The sequence below is a fragment of the Salarias fasciatus genome, chromosome 11 (assembly GCF_902148845.1).
Source record: "Salarias fasciatus chromosome 11, fSalaFa1.1, whole genome shotgun sequence".
Lineage (NCBI taxonomy): Eukaryota > Metazoa > Chordata > Actinopteri > Blenniiformes > Blenniidae > Salarias > Salarias fasciatus.
In genome coordinates this window covers 900,879-928,656 of record NC_043755.1, presented here as the reverse complement: position 1 = coordinate 928,656, position 27,778 = coordinate 900,879, and the positions used below count along the sequence as shown (strand labels likewise).

The following is a 27,778-nucleotide window of genomic DNA, read 5'->3' as shown; positions in this document are numbered from 1 at the left end:
CCATTTAAAATTTTCCATAACATGAAGCATTTAATCTGGACTTTCAAACTCAGTTTAGTTCACATGAAACCCACTTTAATCCAAGTTGGACCACATCATTGACATAATGGAAAATTCATCAAATAACTCTCCACTTTTAGTTGTTTTTATTCCAACTATTCTTTGATTATGAACATTTGTTTGTTTGTTTTTTTAAATGTGCCATCTGACACCATTTTTGACACAATGAAAAACATAGATGGCTGTTAATTCACTGCAGCATCATGTTTACTTCTTGGTCTCATCCTGAAGTGGAATGTCCATGTCAGTTTTTTGGATAAAACAAACTGAAAAATGATCTTCAAAGTGACTGGTTGAAGTGTCCATAGTTACATTTATGAAAACGGATCAAACTAAAAATATGTGACCTAACGTTTGCGAATTAGTAACAACGGTTAATTAATAGAAATGCAGTAATATCATCTCTGCAGTTTTTAAACTTGCAGGCTCGATTCCAGCTCATTTGGGCTCAAATCCTTGTCAGTAGAACAAGTATTATTTATTAACTTTTTATTCCCATTAAAAAATGACAAGAATGCCACTGATGCAACAACACTACACCTTAATTTCTATTAGATTAATGCAATCCTATGTAGTTGTCCAGCATTTTTCAAAGGAAGTGCAGCTTGTAGTTTCTCTCTAATTACATTATGTTGAACAAATTGCTTTGTTCATGCTGTTTGCTCCACCACGACGGGGATTAATGACAGAATAGCCATGTATGAAAACACCGAGCTGACTTTTAGCTACGTTTACGTGATTAACTGTCAACCGACGACTTTCTGTTTAAATCACTTCAAATACGAACTGTTTTTTCACCTACTGTCCAACCGGCTTTCATAGTAACGCTTGATATAATGGTCGGCGTAATGAGTTAATCTGCTCTGTCTCGGGGGTGGCGGGGGCTGTGGGAAAACACGAGCAGCTCGCCGCCACCAGATGTGAACTTTCCCTCGTGTCCTCGGCTGTTATTGCTGCAGCGCGACACCTGATCTCATTAAAAATTAGCGCGATGAAGGAGGCACAACACATTTCACCCCCTGGAAATGAAATGGAACTCCCGTCTGAAGACACAGAGGGATCTGTGGAGGGTTTAATCTCTGTCGCCCGCATGCCTCCCGAGTGAAAGATACTCCATCAACAACAGCGACCTGGTCTGCTGAGCCTCTTGGCTCAATAAACCAAGATAAGTTCACATAACCTCCGATCCCAAAATAAACCTCTATTACCAAAAATAACTGAGTGTAGCCTCTGAACCCCGATGCAGCGAACACACTGCTCCTGACATAAACTGCGACAGTCCTCAGTGACTTTTTTTTTTTTCTTTCCTCCCTTCAGTCTGACAGATGGATCAAGACCAAAATTTCTCCCCATTTGATTCATGGAAAACATAATTGTATCATCCCTCGGTGTTCCCATATGAGGGCTCGGATAATACCGTTCTTTAGGGGGCTTACGCTTGGATAAACATGGAGAAATACTGTTTTATTGCATCCTGTTGATGGGTTGATTTTATGTTGACTATATATGGCCTTCTGGGTATGAACAGTATGGGAGCAGTCGGTGTGATTTGGCTGTCAGGCTCTGTATTGAGTGTCGGAGAAATATAAACCTAAGCTGACAGCCCACAGCATCCTCAGGAGACACCGGGTTTCCAGCTGCTGCCCTCGGCCAAGGCCGTAGGTTAGAGAACACGAATGGGACCGTTCATCACGCTCTGTACTTAGTGTGTTTCTGCGTTTTGTGTGCACGTCCCGAATAGCTCGACAAAGGTCAGCGAGAATCTGCACGGGGATTTTCTGCTGGTCGGTTTGGCTTCTTTCGGGGGATCCAAGCTTTTGGTCCCCTCTGCTGTGGTCGGGTCCCCCGTCAGGACCCGTCTGGGATGATTAGAGCGTCGGTGTAAACTAACCGTGTCAATGTAAAGTACGAGGCGGAGAGCTTTCGTCCATGCCAACACACTTATTCTGAAGGTCAGGCGTGTTTTGGTTGGCATTGCCAAGTAAACAGTGGAGCAGCGCTGCGGTTTGCGACCGCTCTCCCTCTAAGCTCTCCTGTGTTTGTAACTCCACCGGCCGCCATATTGACTTGAGGTTTCAGTTGTAATGTATTTTTTCCTGACCACGTTTCTCATGGCATCTCCTTCCAAGATGCTGTCCCAGCTCACCATTCTGGGTATGACCGGCTACATCCTGCTCACCCTCACCTCTCTGGGCTATCTCATCGACCAGAGGTATGACACCCACACACACACACACACACACACACACACACACACACACACACACTTCTCAGTCAGGGCTGGGCCTCCAGCCCTGGGAAAGGAAAAATAAATGTATGATGGCAAAAAGTACTAGAAAATATGTGAATTAGCATAAACCTTTGCAAATCTAACTGATACTAGAAACTGTAGGTATATGCAGCAGAGTTGCACTAACTGTTTGCATCCATGTTGTGCGACACTCGCTCCACATTCAGTCAACGATTCAGCAGCGTTCACCAGGTGAAATCACAGGTTGTTGGTACTCGTGACAGCCCTGCAGCAGGCGGGGGAATTTATTTCAGCTGTTACTTTTAAGAGTTCCTGGAGAGGTAAACATGGGATCTTTCTGCAGATCTATGGTCAGACATCAGTCTAAACAGCCTCAGGATGAAGATGTATGGAACTTAAATGGTCCAATCATCCTCCACGTGCTCAATATTAAAAATGCTGCCCGGTCTGAATGTTCTGAACATTTCCTTCCTTAGATTTATAAATTATAGCTTCAGTCTTGATTTTGCCGGCCATTAATGTGGAGGTGTTATCACACTGAGCTAACTGTGATTTGTAATTATTATTGATTACACTGTGTATTTTCAGTTGAAGTTATGAAGTTATAAAGGAGAATATTCTCACTTCCAAAATGCAGAGTTTATTTTCTCTCACATTGAAAGCACGGTTTCTCCTCTTTTTCTGTGTGCAGACCGACGGCAGCTGTCCTGGAGATGCTTCGCTGCGCCGTCATGATGACGGTGCAGAGGTACGGCTACATAACGCCCCTCCTGCCTTTGCTAGCTGTGCCCACTGAGGTGAGACCAACCGTTTAATGCTCTTTCAGAAAATATAGTCAAGTGTTTCCGTGCCTTCTCACTTTAAAATCATATTAATCGGTGCTGCTCGATACAAGATTAAACTTACCACAGGAACATCAAGAACATAAATAAACATAATATCACAAACAATGGGTTCTTTTTAGACATGTTTTACCCTTTGAAAGTGGATGCGTTATTACCTTGGTAGCAGTATTCAACCATAGTGGCTGCAGACTGAACCAATGGCACCTCGAGGCAGAACATAATGCTCCTGCTGCACTTCTGTTTCAGACCGTGTCTTCTACCAACACAAACAGTCAAAGAAGTAGAGTCGCCGTCTTACTTCATGTCTGCATAGTTGGCCAGTACAATATTAGTTAAGCATGCAAGTTGCGATGTGACTTGTGAGGAATATTTCTATTCTTGGACCTATTTTTTTTTTTTTTTTTAGAAAAAAAAAGTACAAATACACTGCTTTTCTTTTTAATTTTCCCTTCATTTTTATGCTTTTGTGAATCTGACTTCTGGCCTTTTCCCTCCCGGTTCGCTGCAGCATTGAAATATTCAGGTAATATATTCAATCCATTGTCAGTGCAGTTAAGTGCAGTAGGTCTCCGTCTGATTGGCCACTGATTTTGATGTGCCAAGCATGAATGCACGCAGTTTGTGCACTTTGAATTTGACGGTACGTTCATCAATATCATGCCTCCAATGCAACTGCTCTTCCAATAGTTCTATTGAAGATTTGGTGTGTTTTATACGCAGTAGACAAATGTGACCTCAAGCTTTAATTCAATTCAACGTTATTCATATTGTGCCAAATAAAACAGACATTTCTGTGTACTTTTACAGAGAAAAGCCAAACAATTTAAACAGACGCAAGAGTCTTGGTTGTCACGCTTCCTCTACATCTGACATTGCTGATTGATGTAATGAGACAGAGTGACCTAAAAGGGCTTTTCCCATCTGTAACAATACTCCCGATAAATGTAACTGATTAATTTCTCCTTCTGGTGTTGATGGATGGATTGTTTAGCAGTTGGAGTAAAATTAAGCATCAGGATTTAAGTAAGTTTGACTAAGTTGTGACAGATAGTTTACTGGTACTCCTGCTCAGGCTTCATTCCTGACACGAGAGGAGCGGAGCCTGGCACCCGTGGTCTGAACCAACAGACGATCGGCCGGAGCTCAAAGTGCCGCAGGAGTCAAAGAGCTGCCAGTTTCGGTATAGTTTAGCTTGCTTCTTCGAGTGCAACTCTGGTGAAAGTCAGTTGTTGTTAAGTGTGACGTTGTCTCTGTACCTGTAAATTTCTTTGGTGAGATTAATAAAGGCTGTTCTGTTTCATTAGTTCAGACTGAATAGGTGGTCTGTGAAATCCCAACACTGGTAACAGTTTAACCAAAAAAACAAGAACTAGGATTTTTAAAGAACCTTTGACTTTTGGGGCCAACGTTCAAGTGTTTCAATGTATTCAAAAATAGTGACAACATGATTATTAGTGACTAACTAAACATGGTAGGCTATCTCTCTGACTGTGGTCCAGGCCCAGAGAATAACAGTGTTACATTAAATCCAGTGTAAGAGCAGGGAGCAAATGTTGCTGTAATCAGTATGATAAGGTAGGTGGTCTTATTGTTATGGCTGATAAGCGGCTCTTAGGCTTCCGGGTTAGAAATGCTTCTGTTTGCGTCTTGATGCCACCAATCCATCATCAACTTTTAACAGTTAACTAATTAACTCCGCCCTCCTGTTATAATGAAACTTTAAAATTTCGATATTTTACAGAAGTTTTGCGTCATTCTCGAGTGCGCAGCATCTTTGACTGAGCATAAATTCCACGAACGCAGGCCCGGAGAGACCGCGTTCACCGGACAACAGCCAGGAGTTTAATTAATGCTGTAGTTTGGCCAAGGAGCTGGAGTGGAGTTGTTTGTTCAGCTGCAGATGCAGGCGGTGGCCAGTTAAAACAAAAGGCCGGGTTTCTGATGGATTAATGAACTGAACACATGAGCAAAACGTCATGGCCTTTTTCCTACGAGTGGCGCGGCAGCAACGCAACCATAAAAATGGACACAACACTGCGGTCAGAGCCGTAATGGTCACTGGGTGAATTTAAGACTGACCAAAAAGCCCCAAAATTTAGCTTGCATTTCGTATTTATATTGCTTTTACTCATACGAAATAATCTTAATGGAGAAACACAGTGCGCTCCAAAGTCATGAAACTGTAGATGTCCTTTTTTTTTTTTTTTCTTTGCTGCTTTGCTTTCGACTCTCTGCAGAGTTGGGGTTTAGAGCTCATGGAAAGTGCAGTTGATAAATCAGTCTAACATCAGAGCCCTTTCCAGAAGTTTGATTTTATTCGCAAGGTGGATGTTTTATTTTTCCAGTGTACCATAAAAAATACAATCTGAATCAAAATTGTATGACAAAACACATAATGAGATACGGGTATCAAACACACTTTAGTTCAGGGGGAACGTACAGCCCAATTTCATTTTGAGGGGGCCGGACCGGTGAAACGGTGCCACCTTTAAATTTGAAACTTTAAGATTGTATGTGATCAAAGTGTCTATATTTTTGCAAAAATAAACAAACAATATCAAAGATGACTACATCCTCCATAAAAAGCCAATTTTAAAGATAATTTCTGCTGCTAAATACAATCAAATTTCCTAAAAACGTTTGTATTTTGTGTCTTCAGCATGTTTTCACAAACTCACCCTGGAAGTATGACAAGTTTGATATCGTTCATGGCAGCATCGCCAATATCCCTCCTCAGGTCCGTGTCGTGTTGCTTCCACTACTGATAAGAAATTCGTTAAAAAGCAATACTTGTTCTTTTTTTTTTTTTTTTTTTTTTTGAGATGTATTCATTCTGAGTAAAATTAACTTAGTAAGTTAATTGAGTAAGTTAACTGAGTAAAATTAACCCTCTGGCGTCATCCTTTGTGTTCATGTGGGAAAATGAAATGGCCATGTTTCATCTGGGGTATTCAATCATATCAGTCATATCAAGCTTTCACTCAAACCTCCTGGGACCGGCCTCAGTGAATTTGAGACAGTTAAACTGACTCTTGAGTGTCCAGTCGGTAAATAAAGGTGTTATTTTTAATCATTTTTCACTCGGTGGGAAATATTGTCATTTGGTTTAATCCTCAGTGTGGCACGTATTGAAATAACAATATTGAGGACAGTGTGACGTGCATGAATATATGGATTTTAAACTGATTATCAATGAATTCAATTAAATTATCAATTAAAACACACTCTGTTAAATACCGTATTTGCCCGAATATATGGCGAATATATGACGACTACGATTATCAGACGACCCCTATTTGTCAAGTATCATTTTGTGAAAATAAAAATATGTTGAACACACCAAGGTTCATCATAAAACAACTTTATATTGTGCAATTGTTCTAGGAAAACTCACAACAGAGACAACATTTCATGTGATTTAAGATCAAGAAATATTACTGCAGTATTAAAAAAAAAAAAAAAAAATTCTCTTTCTCAAAATCTGAGGCTGTGACTCAGTGAATAAGCAACAAATAAGTAGCTTCAAAGGTTCAATAACAGCATTAATGATGAAAATAACTTTATAACCATCAAATTCAAGTTCTATTCAACTTCATGAACATTAATAATTCAGTCTAATATGTCTTGGCCGCTTGACAGTTGACTCTGCTGCGTTGAACCATCAGTTTAAAGTTTTAAACTTCGCCTCTGTTGTCTGCTCACTTGTCTGGCGTTCAAGCTCCTTCGTTCCAGATGGTCAAGTTCCTCCATTTTTCATCAGATCACTGTGACCACAGACATCCTATGACTGTGACGCTTCATTCGCTTTCTGGTCACCGGTACTTTGGCTCCATCTAGCGGCCCGAATGTGTAACGACGGTCTTATCTCTGATTATAGTACATTTTGGAGAATACAGGTTCTGGAAAAAAATATCGTCTTATATTCGGGCCAATACGGTACATGTAAAGAAGACACATTAAAATGGTAACTCTAACCGCCACTAACTCTCATCACTTTCTTTGCGTTTTGGATGTGTGTTTACGGGACACTCAGAGCCACTGAAAAGCTTTATGAAAGTGGCTCCTAAGGGGGAACTTTTAAAATACTCTTAACTTCAGCTGTGTGAAAACGGGGAGAACAAAACTTTTTTGAAAATGCTGCAAATGTGTCAAGGATGGATGGTTATTGTGTCCTCTGTCCACGTGTGTGTTTTCAGCACCTACAAGTGGCTCCACATGAACACTGCATTGTTTTTAGCTTTTCTGCTGTTTTGGTGTAAAGAAGCGGACGTCGTTTTCAAAAGGTCGCTGTCTAAATGTGAAGTTTTCTGAAATGAAAATACAAAAATGGAAGTGTTTTCATGTGAAACACAGTCGCGCTAACATGGCCAAAGAAAAGCTAACAGAGTGCGGAACAAATTAATCCATTGAAGAAAAGGGACGATCTGTTTCTCTCAATAAATGATAAAGAAATCTGACAAAAGAGTGACCAAGTAAATGCAGCTGTGGTGAGCCGGACACAATTTATCCATCCTGCAATAAGAACACTTTTTTACTGATGTGTGTGTGTGTGTGTGTGTTGGATTGATGCTGACAGATCCAGTGTGGGCTTACCTTCAGAAACACGTTCTCCTGTCAGCACTTTTTCGCTAATTGCCTTTTATGTTACGCTAACATGCTCTGTTTTATGACTGCAGCCTCATTAAGTATCAGGTTTTATATGATATTTTATCTAGCGTAAACTGGATATTGCAATCCCTTTAAAAACACAATTCCACGTCTTTCAAACTGTGCAAAATGCTGGAAACAGAAGAAAATGATGGGGAATCGTTTTTAATAAGGTGACGGAGTGATACCGGCGTAACCCGCAGGAATCCTCGGATCATGAAGTCACGGCCAGCGAAATGAAAACATTCAGACTAAAAGTCTTCACTCTGACAGTGTGTGTGATTGTGTGTGTTGTGTGGTCTGTTGTGTGTGTGTGTGAAATGTGTGTGAGCTGGGTGCTAAGTCCAGGCCCGCAGCCCTGTGATCTACGAGTCCAGATGCGTCGCCCAATTGACCATAAAATTGGCGTGCCTCTCTGGCTCTGGCGAGCCCAACTGCATGGCGGCTGACCTCTCATTACTCGCCCTCCCTGTTTCCAACGGCCTCTTTCTTTTTTTCTTTTTTTTTTTTCTTTTTTTCTTGTCCGCCGCCCCCGCTCCGTCTCTCTCCGCCTGCGTCGTCTCAGTGTGAATGAGAGCTACGCTTCTGGAACCAATTAGCGTCGTCTGCTTGCTAACCAGCGCCGGCTGATGAGATTTGCACGTGAGATTCTGCAATCGCCGCTTTTTATGTCCTCTGACTCCACATCTGCGCGGCTCAGGTGTTCAGGATGACAACTTTCTCACCTTTCTCACCGTAAAACGAAATAAAACTGAGTGAATTATAATTTCTGTTTAAGGCCGTGCCTAAAAAGAGCGAAAGGGGCTGATTTATGCTGCACGTGCTGCGCGGCTGTGTCACTGTGACAGCGCTGGAAGTTTTATGCAGCCGTTTTCCTGAAGCGAATCATTAGGCCTCATTTCAAGTCGCAGTAGATCAGCTTGGCCTGAATAAATGTCTCGCTTGCAGGTGGGGCTCATTGGGGGGGAAAAAAAAAGGAAAAAAAAAAATCCTCACAGTTTATTTGGAATGACTCCTGACATATTTGTGCTCTTTGTTCAGAACTACAGCAAAGGGAAGAAAAAAAGAAACCACCCCAAAGCTTAAAGGTACTTTAATGATATATGGATCTGACGCGAGTGCGTGTGTGTGGGGGGGTGTTTTGAAGTTGAGCCAATCAATTAACAGGCACTCGAAATGGAGAGTGGGGGAAATTCACATTTAATTGTATTCAGACTCACTGTACGTGCCGGAATAGAGAGAAAAAGGAAAAAAAAAAAAAAAAAAAAACTACAAAAACTGGGTTGGTTGGTTTGTGGTCCTTGAAGAGCAGTGGTGTGATATACTGCACCCTTAAAGCTCACAGTGGTATTTATAGTGGCTCTGGAGATTTCCCTTGTAAAGCTGCAGGCTTGACCTGTAAACCAGGGCTGCCTCCTGCCTCCGGCTCCCAGCCGCCCGCTCGCCGGCCCGGTCTGGCGGGTTTCGGGCCGGCGAGCGCCTGTGTGTGAATGAGCTGGAGGGGGGGAGGCGGGTTGTGTGAGGTTATTAATGTATTTCTGTGGCTGTGTGATGTTTTAGTGAAGCTTGTTGGATTTGATTTTATACCTGTAGGATTTATGGTCACCCGCAGCCTGTGAAAATAAAAAATAAAGATGGGTAATTGTTGTAATATTTTTGATCATGGAGTTTTCAAACGTTTAATGTAAATTTGCTGTAATGCTCATGTGACCTCAGACTGCCTTGAATCTTTTCGTGTTTTTTTTTTTGTTTTTTTTTTTTACATTGTAACTGCTGCTGCAAGCTGCTAACTTGTTGAAAATGTAGGCGATTATCAGTATTGAGGAATGTAAGTTGATGGATGGAGGATGGAGGAGATACATAATGGAAAACGATGGGAGATAAGACAGTGATACATGTGTATCATTTTGTATTGGAATAATGCAATTCAGTGCTTTTAAGGGAATTATCATCCCTCATTTTCATTTCTAATTAACAGCAAAATGAGGATTCAAGTGATGCTTTCGCTGCTTTGAGATTGGCTGATATGATGACAGTATTTTGATTTGCTATGATATCCATAATTGAGATAGTTAATTGAATTTAGACCTGTCCTATGAAACCATTTCTTGTCTGTTGGCTCAAGCAGGTGTGTCCATAAACGTTTGACTCTCTTTTGACATTTCAGAGGTGAGAGATTAGACTCCACAGTTGTTCTTAGAGGCAGATTAAGAGGCTCAAAACCACAGCTTTTGGCCTTATTTACAAAAAAACATGTCAAGTGAAAATACATCATTTTTCAGTTTTTCTTTCAGAAAAGTTTCACATTTACACGACAACATTGCAGAATGCTGTTTGTTTTCCTGGAGGATTATTTTCATAGATGATCTTCAAAATGCTTTAAAATAAACATTTGAAACAGCATCCTGTCAAGAGAGAGAAAGAAGTCCTTGGCGAAAACGACAGAAAGTAAAACCTCCGACTTTTTCAACTTCTTCAGTACTCTTCACCTTTTTGACAGAAATCAAGTAAAATTATTAATATAAGGTCAACTTTGAGAGAGTAAAGCATTAGCCTTTATGTTCAAGCTGCAATTTAGCTGCATTTCAGTTGAAAAGAAAACTTTTCACTTTAGTTACTTCATTTTCATTCACAATGTTTTAAAATTGAGATTAAACGCAATTTCAGTTTTAACACCTTCAACCGCTCATATTCTTTTACCTCAGTCAGTGTATGTAGACAAGCTTTGGACCTTTTGCTGTGTGAAATGAAGAGAAATGCCACTCTCTGTTCAGAAGTTCAATGAGACATTACATTTTACTGTTTGTTTTTTAAGGGGGCAACAGCTTGTGACACTCTGATAATGGGTAGGAGGCCTAGTTTTGGGTTGTGATCCACCAGATGAGAATCTCACTTTTAGTTTCTGCTGTTTACCCACCACATCATAAGCAAAAAATGCTTTTTTCTTTGACATTTAGCATTTCTTACAGTACATATCTGCAGCCCGGAGCAGCTGGCATCAGCTCAGTGTTGCATTCAGGAGCTTCCAAAGATAGACCTGATACTTGGCTTCATGCTCAGCTGCCAACTCGGCAAGCTTTGTCAACACATTATACAAAGTCCCAGACGTGTGGCTCAATTAAACCCATAAAGTCAACGCACAAATGCACCAACACTCAGCAGCTGTTTACGTCCACCGAAACCCGGCCTGTGTGAAGTCCTCTGCTAATGGAAAGACATTCACTGTAAAACCAACTCCACAATAGTCATAGTTTGCATAGAGACGTGTCAGCTCCTTTAACAAGAGCCTGAAGTGAGGTTTGCATTTTATTTTCAGCCCTCTGACCTTGCTGACGGTGTTAATATGGCCCCTCTACCAAACTTCAACCAGATGTTTTCGGTAATGAACCTGTTGGTCTGACGGTTCTCCTCTGTTCAGCACCATGGCTTGAACTCGTATGGCTGTCTGCATTTCCATGATTGAAATGATGCTTCTTTTGCCAAACAATCATCCAACATTAACAAATACTTATTCATGCATTTGGGCTGTTTCCCTTTGAGATCAGTCAGTATTCCTACAGTGAAGTCGAGGCAGCTTTGAAGACCCAGCGATGGCTGTGTGCAGAGTTACATGTTTTGTTTTGTTTTTGTTTTTGTTTTTTTGTTTTTTTTACATCATGTAGAACTTGTTTTACTATTTAATGACTCTTCAGGACAGCTCTGCTACGGCGCTGCCTGCATGTGAAGTGACGTTATTTTAATGCTGAAAATGTGTCATTTTTAAAAATGACACTCAACAGAGCTCAATTATTGACGCTGTTTCCACTGATTTGACAGCCCTCAAAGCACTTTACACTGTTAATCACACACACTTTCTTACACCGATAAAGTCAGCTGCCATGCAGCATGCTCAGTCCATCCGTTGGGAGCGGTTTGGGGTTCAGTGTCTTGCTGAGGGACACACAAATGGGGAATCAAACCCACAACCATCCGATTGAGAGATGACTCGTTCCACCAGCTGAGCCTCAGCTGCTCCATTTTATCTGTCGGTGCTGTTCAGAATGACATTAATACAAAACAGTAGGAAATATAAGTAGTTAGTGTGCGATAGCACACAGGGAATAGGTCTAAACATGTTTCCAGAGGAGGGTTAAGATTATTGAAGCCTTCTAGTCATTTGATTATTATTCCACTAATGAAAAAGCTTTAAATTTCTGTATTTCAGAAACTACAATCAGAGAAAAGTCAACTGCATTAAAAAAAGATCCTATTGACGTATTTGTGAATAATTTCAGTTCCTAATGACGTGTGGTGATCTTAACTGGATTTGGAATTTGTACTGCCACACTGACTGGTTTACAAGGGATTATTGAACAATGATAAAACTAAGAACACTTGTATACATTTTCCTCCAGCCTTTATTTTTCCAGTAAGAGTGTCCAAAGCCCTGGAGGAGCTCGCTCAAAAGCAGAAACTGCAGTTTATCACAAACTTGTAGCACAAGAACTTTATTAATAGATGTGGTTAAATTGAGCAGCATTAAGTAAAACATGCGGCTTGACTCTTGACAGCTGTTTTACTTTTAATGAGGCAGCTTTTGAAAGAATCATTGCTCTCCTAATTATATCTTAACCACTTCATTCTGGCAAAAAACTGATTTTTATGAAGTTTTTCAGCCATTTCTTCAACTTGCACGCCTCGTATAATGTTTGTGTGCGTGTGTGTGTTTGTGTCTGTGTGTGCGTGCGCGCTGTGTTTCTGCATGCTGACTGTCAGAGGGCCACTGGTGGAGCTGCAGTGATTCAACACATGCCTGTACGCTGTGTGGGGCCCCTGTTTTTGCCCGGAGGTGCGTTGGAAACAAGCTGCAGAGCTGAGCGCAGACACCGTGTATCCCGGAGTAATTATGCAGCGATTCTCTCAACCGGCCACAAAACTGCTCGTGAAGTCTCAGTAATTTAAGAGGGGAGCTCATAAAGAAAAAGAAAAAAAATCCACCTGTTTGATTCAGCAGTGGTGTATCTGACATGTTTCTGTTTATTACAGTGAAATTGATTCAGATTTGAGCCTCCAGGGTTAAAATGTGCTTTTTATATTCGGGGTGTTAAATTCAGCTGCTGGTGTTACGCTGAGGGGAATATTCTTCATGTAACCTGAACGGCCTTGGTGATAATACCAGGGAACGGAGAGCCAAGCTACAGCTGTTGGATGTTGTTAAAAAGACATTTAAAGGATTTAAGATGCTGCATCTCGATTGCAGTGAGGATGAGGCGATGTGGGGAGAGGAGAGAGGAGAGAGGCCGGAGATCTGAGGACACTGGAGACTGTATATCTGACATTAACAAGGAAACGGCTGAGTTACACCTTTAATATAAAAACTACATTCAGGTCCTTTTAAAAGAAGATGATTTTCCCAACAGGACCTTCTCATTATCATGACGTGATTTATTCTCACACTAATCCACATGAATACCATGACTTATAAAAACAAAAGTATGACTAAAGTGTGACTTTAAATTACACCACTGTTCATCATCGGCTCAATCCGGTGTTTTCAGTACCTTTATTCCAGAAAGTTTCCATTAAAAACAGTTTTTGTAAGAATTATTCACCTTGTTAAAGGTCATTTTGCAATCAGGGTCACCTCACATTAACATCCATTTGGTGTAAAATGAATGCAACCCAAATAATAAAGACTGACGGTTTTTCATCATGGTCTGCTTTGCTTTTACAATATAACAAATCCTCCCTTGTAATAACACAGTTGAATAAGTGGCCTATTAGCTCATGCAATTTTGACACTTGAGAACCAAATCTAAATCTTTTTAATCCTCCTGATTCCAAAATGTAGAAAAACATCTAAATTGTTTTCAAACCCCATCCGATTTTCCATCTATTCATCTCTGTCTTGATACTGTTTTCCAATCTCACAAGAGCACCCTCTTTTTCTTTTTCTTTTTTTTTTCTGCCCCCACTCTTAAGGAAAAGATAAATGCCTCTCGGCCAAAAGGAGGGGTCAGCAACAATATTATTGAGTTCATGTCGAACACAAAGGGCGGACCGCTACACACTGCGGCTTTATCTTCCCACACATCACCTGATGTGTCTGTAAAAGCCCCAGATCCCGCCCCGGCTTTCCCACAGATAAGAGAGCTCGCCGTTATCTCACTCCCATGTTTCCACTCAACAAAGCTCAGGTGCAGAAGGTTAACGACCTCCTTCTCTCTCTCTCTCTCTCTTTGCGGGTGTGTATGTGTGAGTGTATGTGTGTGTGTGGAGGAATGTGTGGTAGCAAAAGGCAGTGCTGAGGTTAACGGGCCTGTTCGGAGCTGTGGAAACTCGGTGAGCATGACGTTATGCGAGAGCTCGCAGGAATGGAAAGGGGAAAGGAAATCTCCTCCCAGGGAGAAAGTGCAGGGATTTGAGAGGAGAAATGCTGGGTAGGACTGTTCCGTCGGAGTAAACAGCGGGGTGGTCGAGCACACACAGCGTGAAATATTATCACTCCGTGTGCAGGGGATCGTGCCCGTCAAAGAGTAACCGCTTGGTTTATGTTGTCAAACCACTTGCCAGGTAAAGCGATGGAAATCCAGCAGCAAGTGGTCCCTGGGGAGGCCTCTCGCAGGATTTAGCTTGGCCTTTGTGGGCTTTGGATTCTGCGGCCAACACCGGCTTTTCTTTTAAATTTGTCTTCCTATTTGTGCTTTAATTCATGGGTGAAAAACAACAGTCGTCCAGCGTGTGAACCTGAGTGAACCTGCTTTGTTTTTGTTTCAGTCTATTCTAAAATGCACATGAAGCGCCTTTCTCAGTTCACACAAGAGGACGTTCCAAAGACGTCTGCTCGCAAATTCAGAACACTGATAAAAGACCGAGACTCATAAAGCCGAAATATAAATAAGTCAATCATTTTTCTTTTTCTTTACAGTGAAGTCTTTCAAACAGTGCTGAATGAAAGCTTAGCATATTAATTTAGCTATCTTTATGGCAGTGCAAGCTTTCATCACTCCCCTCTCAGTTTATTAACGTGTCTTTCTCATTGGCTCGCTGCTTAACAATCACACATCTGATATTCTAGTAAAATGAAATTCTTCATACCGCTTTTTTTTTTTTTTTCACAATGGCTGGGGCTGCAGTATCTCGCCCGAAGCGAGCTGGAAAATGTTTCCGACTGCCAGGATTTGTGAGCAGTCGGGGGGTTTCTAGTTTGGAAAGGCTTCATATCGAAGGTTGTAAAACTCTTGAGTGGCCACTGTCAGGACAGAACAACAATGAGCACACGGCCACTTATAACATCTCAAAGAAATGATTCAGACAAGCACTAATCAACACTCTTCGTGCTAATCAAAGAAATATGTTGACAAGATGTAGTGAGAAAAACCAACATCGAGACGGAGCTGAGATATCGGTGCTGCTGCCATGAAAGCTCGTTCCCTCATTGCGAGCAGATTAACCTCAAAGCTGTGCAGTCAGGGTGAGTTTATGAAAACATGCATGGTGCAACAGTTTGTTGTATTTTCCACCAGAGGGATTGATTAAAATTGGCTTTAAGTTGAGATTGCAGTGATTTTTGGTTGTAATTGTTCAGTTTTTCATCATGTGTACACTGCACCACAACAAGGAAAAAAAAAATAAATTGAATGGCCATTATGAGACTGTTTGGCTGGTGCCTGATGTTTAAATGCCTCTCTGGTTTTCAAAATTGAATATTTTTCAACGATATCAGCCTCATCTGAGATTTTTAATTGATAAGAAATATCGCTGTCTGAGTCTCGGTACCGGAGGTTCCAGGACTAAGATTTGTTTTTTTTCCCCGTAGTAGCGAGGACTGCTAATGTTTCAATGCTGAAACATTTTTAAAGGTGCTTTTGTGGAGACTCTGTATGAAAGTGTTGATGCAAATGACATCCTTTCATCACTGTGTTAAGAAACGCGTCAGTCTGAATCCAAGCCAATTTATGTAGAATCCAAATTTGCCTTATTTAGAACCGTAGCAAAATATGTGAGCAGATGGTCTGAAGGTTAACTCCACAAAAATTCCCTGCGCTTGTTCAACTGTAACAATGGATTATGCGTCTGGTATTTTTTTGTCATCCAAGAACTCGAGTCTTCATAAAATCATTGAACGAATCAAGATAGAAAAAAAATAATAATAATGTTGCACAACCCAGTAAAGATTTCCTCCAAGGAGACATTGATCCTGTTGCCTGTCGTATTTTGTGCAAGGTATTTTTTTTGTTGTTGTCTGTGTTGAATTAAATTGAATTAAATCCTTAAAGGCACTTTAAATTCTCAGAGGCAATCAATCATTTCTCAACACATAAAAATATTTGACATTTTTTGGACCTCTCTGTGCACCCTTCAGCTTTCTAACCCAAATCCTCAAAACATGTGTCAATGCCCGCAGCGCGCTTCTCCTATTTGGACACTCATGCATGCACCTGCAGCAACATGACTCCAGCTAACATGCACACAATCCGTATCTCAGGAGACTTCAAACACACAAAAAGCACACAGCTTCTCTTGCAAAGTGACCAGCTGTTTCTGCTAATAGCATCACTCAAGCACTTCTTGAGCTTTCAGTGTTTTGCAGAATAGCTTGGATACAGCAGTGAGAAGACAGTATTAGATATGCTACATCAAGTAGACACTTACCATGCTTCATAAATTCTTCATCTCAAAGAATAACAGGTTGTTAAATAGACTTGCTTGTCCAGTCATATCTTAGAAAAATATCCTATAATGGACAATTGCATGGCTTACTATTCTGATACTAACAAACCAGGAGAGAGCAGCTGGGGAAGCACAACGAACATGTTGATCTCTTTAGCAGCTCTCCTGCTACTCCAGATTTTGAATTTATGTGGACCACTAGGTATGTTGCATGCGGCTAATTTCAGTCGATTAAGCGAATATTTCAATAGAGAGCAGTTGACTAGGAATGAAAGAAAAATGCTCAGAAACAATCTTAAATTTAACCTGCTTCAAAGTAAAATGAAAAGCTATTTTTGAAGGTAAATGACATCGAATTGGCCCCAGTGTGGTTAGCACTGCCAGAAAGTCCCAATTCTATCTGGTTGCTCCAGAGGAGAGATTATCTGCCTTGTTGGCCTTTTCTACATGGCGACCCGTTTACAGAACATTTCAAGTGAGAATGCAACATTTCTGCATATTCATTTCAGAAAAATGTTGTGTTTACACAGCAACGTTTTGAAAACGATGTCAGTTTACACAGAAATAGCAGAAACGCTGAAAACAATGTACTTAGCATACCAGACCACGCGTTGGTGCTTTTGGTTGTTTTTGTGATGGAACTACACACTCATGCACACCGAGAACAATACCCTGTAAACATTGAAGTTGAATCGCTTTTGCTGGAAATCTCTGGAGAATCTGGACTGAGAGTCATGACACTCTGGAGGCAGCCATTGTTATCATCTTCAACTCACACATCTACAGGACTATTGACCTGCAGCTGTAGTGTGCGTGCGCAATAGCAGCATTTCAGAAAAGTTATGTTTTTCTCCATCTACACAGGGACAGAATGTCAGCGTTTTAAGAAAGTTGCATTTCCGCCCATTTCCACAGATTCAGAGTAGGAGAACATTTAAAATGTTCCGCCATTTTCAAAAAGTGGCTCCGAGTGTAAGGCTTTTGGTGTTGACTTGGAGACGTTGTCATGTAAACGTGGCTTTAGGAAGCGACTCACATTTCAAATTATACTGGTGCATACTTTCTGGAACCACTAGATGTCGCCGTATGACAACAGAATGCTGCATCAGTGACAAACATCCATTACATATACATTTCAGTTTCCCCGTGATGAACAGAAAAAGAGAAGGTTAATCAGAAGGTTCTGGAACAAGACTTGGAAAAATAAGTAAGGGAAAAAAAATATAAGTAACATATGTGTCTCTTTCCACTTCATGGTGTATTTTTGATCGATAGATAGATAGCCTTTCTTTCAGGCAGATTTGGAAGACCACTGGAAAATAGACCTGAAGGAAATTTAATATATTTTATACATTTGCATAAGCGTCTGCACCTATAGTATATGACCCTTTGTCCTCGGCACACACTTTTCTTTTCATCCCCTGTTTCTTGTGCTCTGGCTGAACACTGACTCTGCTCTAACGAGTGTGTGAATATGGCCACCCAGGGACCTGCGGTTAATGATGAGGTGACGACTCCTCTTATTGAAGCTGAAGTGGCGCCAAGCTGCTGGGGTCTGAAGTGAATTGAAAAGATGAAAACGGATGTCCTCTGGGTTTTATCGCATGTCTTCAATGAGGCGTGGGGTCTGGATGAGTCGTTGGCGGGTCTGACATGTGACCCCCTCCGACAGGCGCACGACAGGACAGCCAGCGCCAGATGTACGAGGGAAGCCGTCTGAACAACGGATCCCTGATTCATCGGGCCGCTTTGTGCTTCGCTACACTTTCACCGTTGCTGCTCGCTGACGTGTTTTGTTTGGCCGCGCTGTGTCTGCGTGCGTGGGAGCGCGGCGGCGGCATTCCTCATGGCAGCGGGACAGGGTAGGCACTGCAGCAACTCTCTGGTGGGACGTTAACCTGCTCGGCGTATCCTTCCTGAGTCGGAGACGCATATCTGCTCATAATGAACAGACAGGAAGTCCTCTGTGTGTGTATGTGTATGTGTGTGTGTGTGTGTGTGTGTGTGTGTGTGTCTCAGATCACACATGTTTTTGTGCATATGTGCAGGTGGACTTGAGGTGGATGTGCAAAAAATAGCCCGTACTTGCGTGCGATGTGTGTCTGTGAGAGGATGTACAGTATGTAGGATGTTATATTTTATTGTATTATGTGACCACATCATCTTTATTGGGCTTATAAAGCAATTACCCTTATATCCATCCATCCATCATAATTTGTTTTTATAGATTTCAACCAAAATTTTGGCATTTTTTGGCAGCATACCTAAAATTGTTTCTTTTTCAACAAATTTTATTAAAACAATCTTACTTAAATTTACAGATTAAAAGAATATACAATTTCCTGAAGCAAAAATGTTTTTACTAATAACTATATGACACCTAGATTTTAAAGATACAGACAAAATGTATCACCTAATATAGAATTAAAAAAAGAAAACAGTGAATATAGGCAAGAAAAATGTACCCTGTTCAGTCTATCCCTGAAAATGTACAATGTTACAATCCAGCCTCAGAATAGCTGTAATTGTCCATTGATGTGAAATGTGTGACTGACAGATGCTTACCCTTCTTTCATTAATTGCAGGTTTGTTTGTTTTTTCAAATTGCACACAGTCACATTGTGGAAGTTCTGGAAACCTCTTTGATGACTGTTATTTGAGATCTAAGTTCTGGTTGTTTGATTTCCTGAATATCATAAACAATATCCAAATCCCTTTCCTGGGAAGCACAAACACCAACAGCCTGTCAAGATAGATGTGATAAAAATGTGTTTCATCATAGAAGTTGAATAAAAAAATGTTACAGAAATATAATTGGCAAGAAATGAGTTAGACCGTTTCATTGTTAGACTAGAATTTGGCACTCAGAGAGCGCAGACCTCCGCCACAGCTCAAATCAGTCACCAACAACAATAAGAACACCATATATAATAAAAAACATTTTATTTCTCCCCAACACAAACAATGTATGGGAGAAAGCTGTTTGCTGCATGTTCATATCTCAATGTGTTGCCTCACAGTGACTGACACTCCGGAATCCCCCTGTTTTTGTCTGTTCTGGATCCTGGTATCCGGAATACTTCCGTGATCTGGATCAGCAGCTGATTAGAGTCATTGAAGAACTTACACTGTAATTTTTTGCTAAGCCCCCTTGTCATTTATTGTTGCGTTATGCCCAACTATGTGAAAGACTGCCCTATCTCTCAATGATAAAGAATCCTTTAAAAAAATTCCTGGATCCAGACAGTGATCCGGATCATCACCAAAATTTAATGGATTCTAAGTTAGCCCAAGACCCACCTTTCCACAAAGTTTCATTGCAATCCGTCCATTACTTTTTCCGTAATGTTGCTAACAAATCAACAAACCAACAAACCGACGTGATTACATAACCTCCTTGTTGGAGGTAATTATTAATAGGGCTTAATGTTGAAGGTGTCTTAATGTTTGTCTGCATTGAATCTTGTCTCTTTTGGGTTTAGTACAGTGTAAATTGATAAATTCCAAAGTATTTCTACTCATGTATGTGCGGACCATTTTTAATTTGACCAATTCCACTCATTTTTCCGGCCAGCGGGACGTGCTGTCCCATGCCATTGATGTTTTGGAAGATGATCCTCCAACTAGAGATAGACATTTTCGATATAAACTTCCATGAATATTTTTAAGATGAATTGTCCTCGAAGTCTGAGCTCGGTGCTCTAATGAGAAAAATAACACACAGCATTTATTTAGCAGGTTTGCCTGAAATAATATGCATTCTTGTAAATTTCTACTAGAACACATTGTATAGAGAATACACTGAAAATTTTCAGTTCACGCACTTTGATTTGCAACACCTACAGCTGTTGCGTTGTTGATTATTGTTTTATGTCTGCGAGGAAAAGTGCAATCAACTCACCTTTCAGAGAAATGGTTCCTGGTTATTGTGCCAGCTTTAGATATGTTCTTTATTTTAATTCAGTTTTTGTCAATTCACACAAGGTTTGTTTGGTACCTGTTAATGAAACACAGTGCTTCAAGATAAAGAATCACATAATTGAGGACATCATAATGGATTAAAGCCAATAATGTTGGCAACCATATTTGAGAGAGCATTGCACCATGTTTCCTTAGTGAATTAATATGAAGACGGCCCCTGCCATGATAGTTTTGATAAATAAGCAAACTCTGTAAAACCAGCAAAATGTAGCTTTTATAGTCGAGAAATGCAGCCCTGTTACTACAGTATTGGCTGCAGTGAATGCAAAGATGTTTCCAATGCTCCTCGCTTTTTGTATTACAGGCAAAATGTTACCTATGATGATGATATTCTTCTACATCGTAGGTCAGTATGTTTAAGTTAAGGGCTTTATAGCATTTGAAATGGACAAAATTATCCTGCTCATTGGTCACATACGGAGTGAGTCTCATGTTGGTGATGATTTTTACAACAAAAAGCTGTTTTCAGAAGCAGATTAAACTGGTTTGGGCCTTTTAAAGCCCATCAAGGGAGACATGGTCCTCCAGTCCAGGCTAATCTTTCTGATCTCAGTTGTTTGTTTTCATTCCTTTCTATTTCAAGAAACCTTAATTTCTCAGGGGCACAAATCGACTATTAAACATTTTATGAATCTAAATCAGGACCATTTCAGTTCTTGCATGACTCAACATGTCTGAGTGTCTGACAGTGTATTTTAAAACGACGATATGATGGTTTAGAGGAAGGATGTCAAATACATTTTATTTAAGGGTCCACTTACAGTCCAATTTTATCTCGTTTGGGTCGGAGTTTTAAAATGGAGCCATGATAACCTTTAAATTGAAACTTCAATATTTTTATTTGCTGTGGCACAGTGTATACGCGCCACAAAACCAAACAATTAGGATGGAAAATGACAACAGTCTGAACATAAATTCAACTTCAGTGAAACCTTCTGGTACAGAATACAGTGAAATGTCCCAAAAAGAACTTCTCCGAGAGTTGTTGCATTCTTCATGTTTTCACAATAGAGATGCACGGATTGCGGTTGCGCCCACGGAGCCCGCGGATAACCGCGGATCGGCCAGATGACGTGTCGAAAAATTAAGATTTTAATTACATTCGGGCGGGTTACGGTTGAAGCACTCAAATAAAAAAAAAAAAGCAACATTTTAATAGCTGAGGCATCTTCAATACACCTAATAACTATTCTGCGGGTGGCGGGCGGGTTCGGTTTTGAAAATTGATAAAAAAAAAAAAAATCGTTCGTGCGGGCGGATAGCAGGCGGATGGAGATTTGAAGAAGCGGTTGCGGATGGAAAAATGAGCCATCCGCGCATCTCTGTTTTACAAACTCACACTGGCATGACTTTGAGGATAGCTTGCTAGCAGTGACGTAGCTGATTTTCATGGCAGCATCACCGATTTCTCAGATCAGGTCTTAGTGATGTGCTGTGTGTCCTACTTTTAAGAAATTCGTTAAAAATAGAAGAGAAATCAGTGTTTTCTAAAGAATTTTTGCTTGGTGGGCTGGATTGGAATTTCTTGTGGGCCGGATTTGGTCTACAGGCTTTGTGTTTGACACCTCTGGAGTAGAGTATTTATTAACCTGAACTATCTAATTAACAGGATACAGGATTAGGTACAATACCATTTTATTTTTCAAAACCAAAATGCAGCATGAAAGACTCCAAAATAAAAGAAAAACCACAGATGGATCTTGTTAAAGATCAACCAAAGGAAAACATTGGTCCACTTAAAGCTTCCTTGATGTGTTTGTGTATCAAGACTCATACTGCGAAGGGTCAAGGACTGTCAGTATATAATCTGTACTGTTTATTTTCACAAAGCGACAGACTCCACCCACTCAGTCAGAAAAGCAGACAAAGCTCAGAACAATTTTCCGATACAGTTCAGGCCAGGTCTGGTGGACTGTCAGCAGCCATATGGAGCCGGAGCTCTGGAAACATCCCATTACAGCCCATATATCACACGTCTGACAGCAGCCATTCTGCCTGTTTTCCTTTCAATCACGAGTGCAGCTGCGAGCAGCCAGACGCTGCCAGTGTTAACCCGCTGCAGGCCAGACCTGGACTGGGACCCGGACTGGGACCCGGGGCAGCAGAAACTGCCCTCTGGGGTTGCTGAGTGCTTCTCCTTGAAGTTTCATACCTGGGACCAGCCACTCAGGAAGACTCATGTTAGAGTGAGGTTGTAACTTCTCCTGCAGGGCAATAGGGTCTGTTTTAAGGGGTCAGGACTCTTTAGCCAGACTTACACTGTCTGTATGTTGTGACCCAGTTCCGTTTTTTGGTCTTTTGTGGCTCAGATCAGATCTGCTTTAAAAAGTACAACAAGGAAAAAGATACATGCATTCAAATGTTTTGAGATTGCATAGAGGCCTCATTCATATGTGGAATGAAATCAGATCTGTATCGGATATGTGTTGATGTGACCGCCGTGTAGCCAGCTGAGTTATCCAGGCTGGTAAACAATTCTGAATATAAAACTTGAATTTTGTTAATGTATTAACTTGGTGAAAAGCTGCCATATTTAGATTTGATTAGTTTCTTGGTGTTCAGTGTATTGAAGATTAGATTTTGTAAACAAAGTCAATTTCACATTTGTTTATTAATAAATGTGCATTAAAATATATTCTTTCTGTCACTGATGCCAAGTTTGAATTCAGTGTCTTCTGACAGTTGAATAGGACTGAATATTGTGTCAGTGTCACTTCGAGCAGTTTGATATAGAGCTTAAAAATGATCAGAAAAATACTTTCCTCAGCCTTTTTTTTTTAAACAAACTTTCACACCTTACTGAAGCTAATAGTTACTGCAGGTCTGCTGTTTTAGACTCAATAGTATCGTAAAGTTAAGCAAGCTACTCGATGTATACTTGATCTCGAGCTTTCTCGATGCAGCTCAGTGTTCAAAAAGAGCCTCAGTGTCTTTCCCAAGCAATAAGGTCAACCAAAGAAGCAGGAGAAAAATACAAAAGCCACATGTTTGTGGGCTCTTTTGTTCTAACTACCCTTCTCAAAGTGCCCTCTGCCCGAAACAGAGTGAGTGTGAGACGATTTGCTGAGATCCGTCTTTAGGAGCCGCTGCCGTCTGGCCTCAGTGCTTATTTGCAGACGATCAAACCTGCTTCCTTCCACGACGTAATGCGTCCCACATGGATTTCCTACAGAGTCCATTAAAAAGTAGGACGGAGGAGAGGGATGGGAACCGAGAGGAGAAGGTGCCCCGGACATGCAGCTTTGATAGAAGCCCCTTGTCGTGTTCGGGCCTGGGCTTCCAGTGGGACGTGATTTGCGAGGTTTGTGCCAAGCCGGCGCTTCGCTCTGCATCCCAATCCGTCACAGAGAAACCTGCACAAAGCCTTCCATCTGGTTCTCCCGTTGGAGAACTCTGGCTTTTTAACCGTCATGTTTATCCTGTCTTAAGTGGCCTCACCAGCAGGAGCAGGCTCGTCCAGTAATTTGCGATGAGAGAAGCGCGACTGTAACTTCAGGCTCATTCAAAGTTTTCTTTGTCAGCGACCACATGAGCTCTGCCGAAACCCGCTGGAATCGTGAACCACAACAGAAAATAATCCTCCAGCAATCTCAGTTACTGCTGCTTTTCTTTTTTTATGAACAGTCTTTCGCTCAGTTTTGTTTTATCCGCCTTTGTTTTTCGAGAATCGGCCGTTGCTAAAAGCCTCACAGACGGCACACTGTGTACTTTAAAGTCTTTAGTCGGTGGAGAGACATCTTGAGCTAAAACACCACATCATCCAAGAGGAAGAAGAGTTGTGCTGCCCTCTGAACACACTGTTGATATGTTTTTACAACCGTTTCATAACAGAAACAGAAGAACCACGATATCGTGAATCAGAGAATAGTGGATTTTCAGTTAAACAGAAGCAAATTCAATGTATTTTAAAAATATATACTTTACCCTCACTTCAGTTTGAAGTCCAGAAACCAGTAGATAAACAAATCTGCATTTAATCATTGTCCACATGTCAGAGATAGTCTACTATAAACTGTCTTCTCTATCACAGGATAAATGGATAATGTAGTATACAAATATTTGGCGAATTTTCGTGGTTCACAAAAAATGCCACAAATAGATTGTTTTAAAAGTGTATCTTTTTAATCAACGAAAAGCTAAATGATTAAACTAAATAAGTAGTGCAGGTAAAAATAAATCAACGATTCGCAGGAATGTATCCATTATAACGCGTTATTTTTTAAAATGATGTGTTATTTTGAAAGGCGACTGGCTGCCGTCTCCACCATTTTCCGTTTCCTGCGTCTAATGCTGAAGATGCTACACACCAGCTAGTGATGTTAAAGAAAATGATGCGCTATTAAATGACCAGTTCCTCCATAAAAAGTTCCTGGATGGTTCTCTGCTAAAGAGGAAGTGATAACGGGATTTGTGAAGCAGCAGAAACAGGCTGAATGTTCATCGTAGCCGACACTGTTCTCCACAACACCGCTGCAAACTAGATGAGGAAAGTTCACCGGCTCAACTGACTGCTGAGATCATATGCTGTAGTTTTATATGCAACTATAGCAAATACTAAGACTTAGTCATTTCTTTGAAAAAGTGATGTACATTACACCAATTTCATTATTCAGATGTCCCTTTTTGACACAGAAGTAAGACACAGTTTGACTCACGACTACACGTCTCCAGAAAAAGTGATCAACGAACAAATGTTCAGTTTAAATTTAGCAGATTGCAGGATTTACTACATTATATCTACTGTGTGCACTCATGTGTGCTAATGTGGTGGTCAAAATATTAGAAACGCCTCTGTGGAAACCAGTAATGAAAGACAATGTTGGTGGGTTTTTATTTTCTTTATTTCAGTGGTGAGAGAGTGCTGTATTTTTGGTATCGCCACTGAATGAGCATGACAACTACAATCTGCAAACTGCACAAAACCTGCAAAAAGAAAAAAAAAAACCTTTTATTTCCAAGAAATGCAGTGATGTTCATGTATTCTTACAGTATTTGCTGTTTTCTAAATGCCGAAAGTCATCATTCATTAGATAAATTGGCTAACTATGATTACAAAATGACTCAAGTTGTTACATTATTTGCTTTTTTTTTTTTTTTTGACTTACAAATGCCCCATAATTTCTGAAGTGTTTTGTTGTTACGCACCTTTCATTGTTGACACAGTTCTGGTCAACACCAAAAGCAAACTAGTGTGGACATGATGAAGTGACTCGATGTGATTTGACTCGTGCTGATTTGAAGAGTTGTATTTAACAGTAATACGGTGACAGTGTAGTTAAAAATGTCTTCGCAAAGTAATGGAGTAGATGTGGCCAATGGCTCGGATGCAGTTTTATTTTTTTTAACCTGGATTATTCTATCTTTGAGGCTGTGGATTTGAGGATCTCTCTCTCTCTCTCTGTCTCCTTCTCTGTCTCTCTCTCCTCTCTCTCTCTCTCTCTCCTCTCCCGCTCTCTCTCGCTCTCTGAGGAAAACAGCTGTCTCGTCCTCCACCAGGAAACCTTTGCTTCTTTTCCCATCAGTGTTTTTCTGCTGTGATGGACTTCTGGTCTGGTTTTGGCCTGGTGCTGCATGTAGGATGCAAGTTTATGGGCCAGAATGCAGCGAGGGGTGGAGACCAGGGCTGCTTCTGCCTGAACAACAACCCCCCTCAGCACCCCACCCCCCCTTCTCTCTCACCCCGCTTAAGGAAGCAGGCAAATATTGCACAAATCTTAAGAATGTCTGTGTAGTTTCAGTACATGACAAAATGTTGATCAAGGTAAATTTCAGCTTCAAAAGGTCCATCTTTGAGTCATCTGTAAGAAAAGTTTATTTCTCTAGCAACATTCATGCGATTCCAAAGATCCTTCCAAGAATGTGGAGATGACTTAAAATGACTCTGGCTGCAGGTCACTGCTGGGTCAGATGAGAGTTACTGATTGATAACTCCTAACTGTAACATAAACTTACTTTTAAAATCCCTGAAATTAGCAAAAATGTTAGATTTATTGCCCAAAATAAAAGGAGTTCAGGTTTCAAAAAGCTGCTATTTCCTGTGGCTGTAAAAATGGTTGAAGGGTCCATTTCCATGGACTTTAAAAGGTTCTTAATTAAAGCTGGTCATTTTTCATCCCTCTGTTGTACAGACTAACCATTTTGTTATAAAACATCAAAGGGATCATAAAAATGGTCAATTAGAATTTTTTTTGTGTGTTTTTTGTTTTTAACAATTTACAAGCAATACGAGACAAACACTGACAAAACAGATCAGTTGTCACTCTGCAAATACCTGATATTGAATGAAAACATTAATCCATATAACAACTTCTCACTTAATCCCACTTATTCATATGATGAGCAACATCACTTTTGTTTGGGAGACAAAAGAATTATATTGTGAGTGATCATTTCTGCATTTCATATTGAAATCAACACTTTTGAATTCCTACGGTGCTTCCAGAGAATTTACTGTTAAAATGTGGTCAAATAAGTTTGTACTTCTGGTATCCTTGCAGATAGAATCTGTTTCTTCAGAAACAGTTCAGTCTTAAAGCTACACTCTTTATTCTCATTATAATATGTGGGTTATCAGAAAGCTCCTGCTGATTGTTTTTTCTTTTTTTTTACACTGCTGTCTGCAGAGTTCTGTGTTTCACTCCGCAGTGAGTTTCATGAGCTGCACCTGGTTTTGCTGATGAGTTTCTTCAAAGTGTAACAGAATTCACGTTGAATGAAACAATGCTGACCCTGTGTGTGTTTCTTGTCCAGGCCTTTGTCTCCCTCTCTCTGCTGTACTGGGCTCTGCAGAGCATCTCTCATCTGCTCGTCATCAAGAGGAAAGGCGACTGAGTCGACTCCAGACGACACCAGAGGAAAACTTTCACTGCTTTTCAAGATCCTTTTTTTTTTTCCTTGGATATTCCACTGCTCAGACGCCACCTATAGTTACTGTGTGAAATTAACCACGACGCTGCGGTGCTAATTATTGACTAAATACTAATATATTTGACTGAAGCTTCTATGCAACTGTATATCTTTTATAAAACAAGTGCTCTTCATTTCAGTTTTATGCAGCAATATTGCACAATGCTGTACAACACTATTGTTTCCCACTCCTTAATAAAACTATCAATTTATTTTAATGAGTTTTGTTTTATTAATTTAAAAAAAAGAAATCTATATAGAACGACCACACTTTTTAAAGCGGTGCAGAATGAAGCCTCCAAGCGGTGTGGTTTCCCATCTGTGGGTTCTGAAACAGCTGATCAGTCAGATGAATCTGTCCAAAAGCTCCAGATCTTGTGTGGGAGTGACAAACAGTCCACAGGCAGGTGGTGCTCTCATCGCCTGTTGATTTACA

The 27,778-nt window shown here is 40.6% G+C and overlaps 1 protein-coding gene across 1 annotated transcript in view; it reads left to right on the top strand.

Annotated features, from left to right (window-relative positions):
* The window catches only part of agmo (alkylglycerol monooxygenase), a 64,661-nt gene extending 37,123 nt beyond the window's left edge, over nt 1-27,538 (top strand). Inside the window, exons 11-13 of the mRNA XM_030102721.1 lie at nt 2,190-2,272; nt 3,003-3,108; nt 27,187-27,538. Coding sequence (XP_029958581.1) covers nt 2,190-2,272; nt 3,003-3,108; nt 27,187-27,267 — 270 coding nt within the window. The 3' untranslated portion in view covers nt 27,268-27,538. The remainder of the gene's footprint in view (nt 1-2,189; nt 2,273-3,002; nt 3,109-27,186) is intronic.
* The last annotated feature ends 240 nt before the right edge of the window (nt 27,539-27,778 follow it).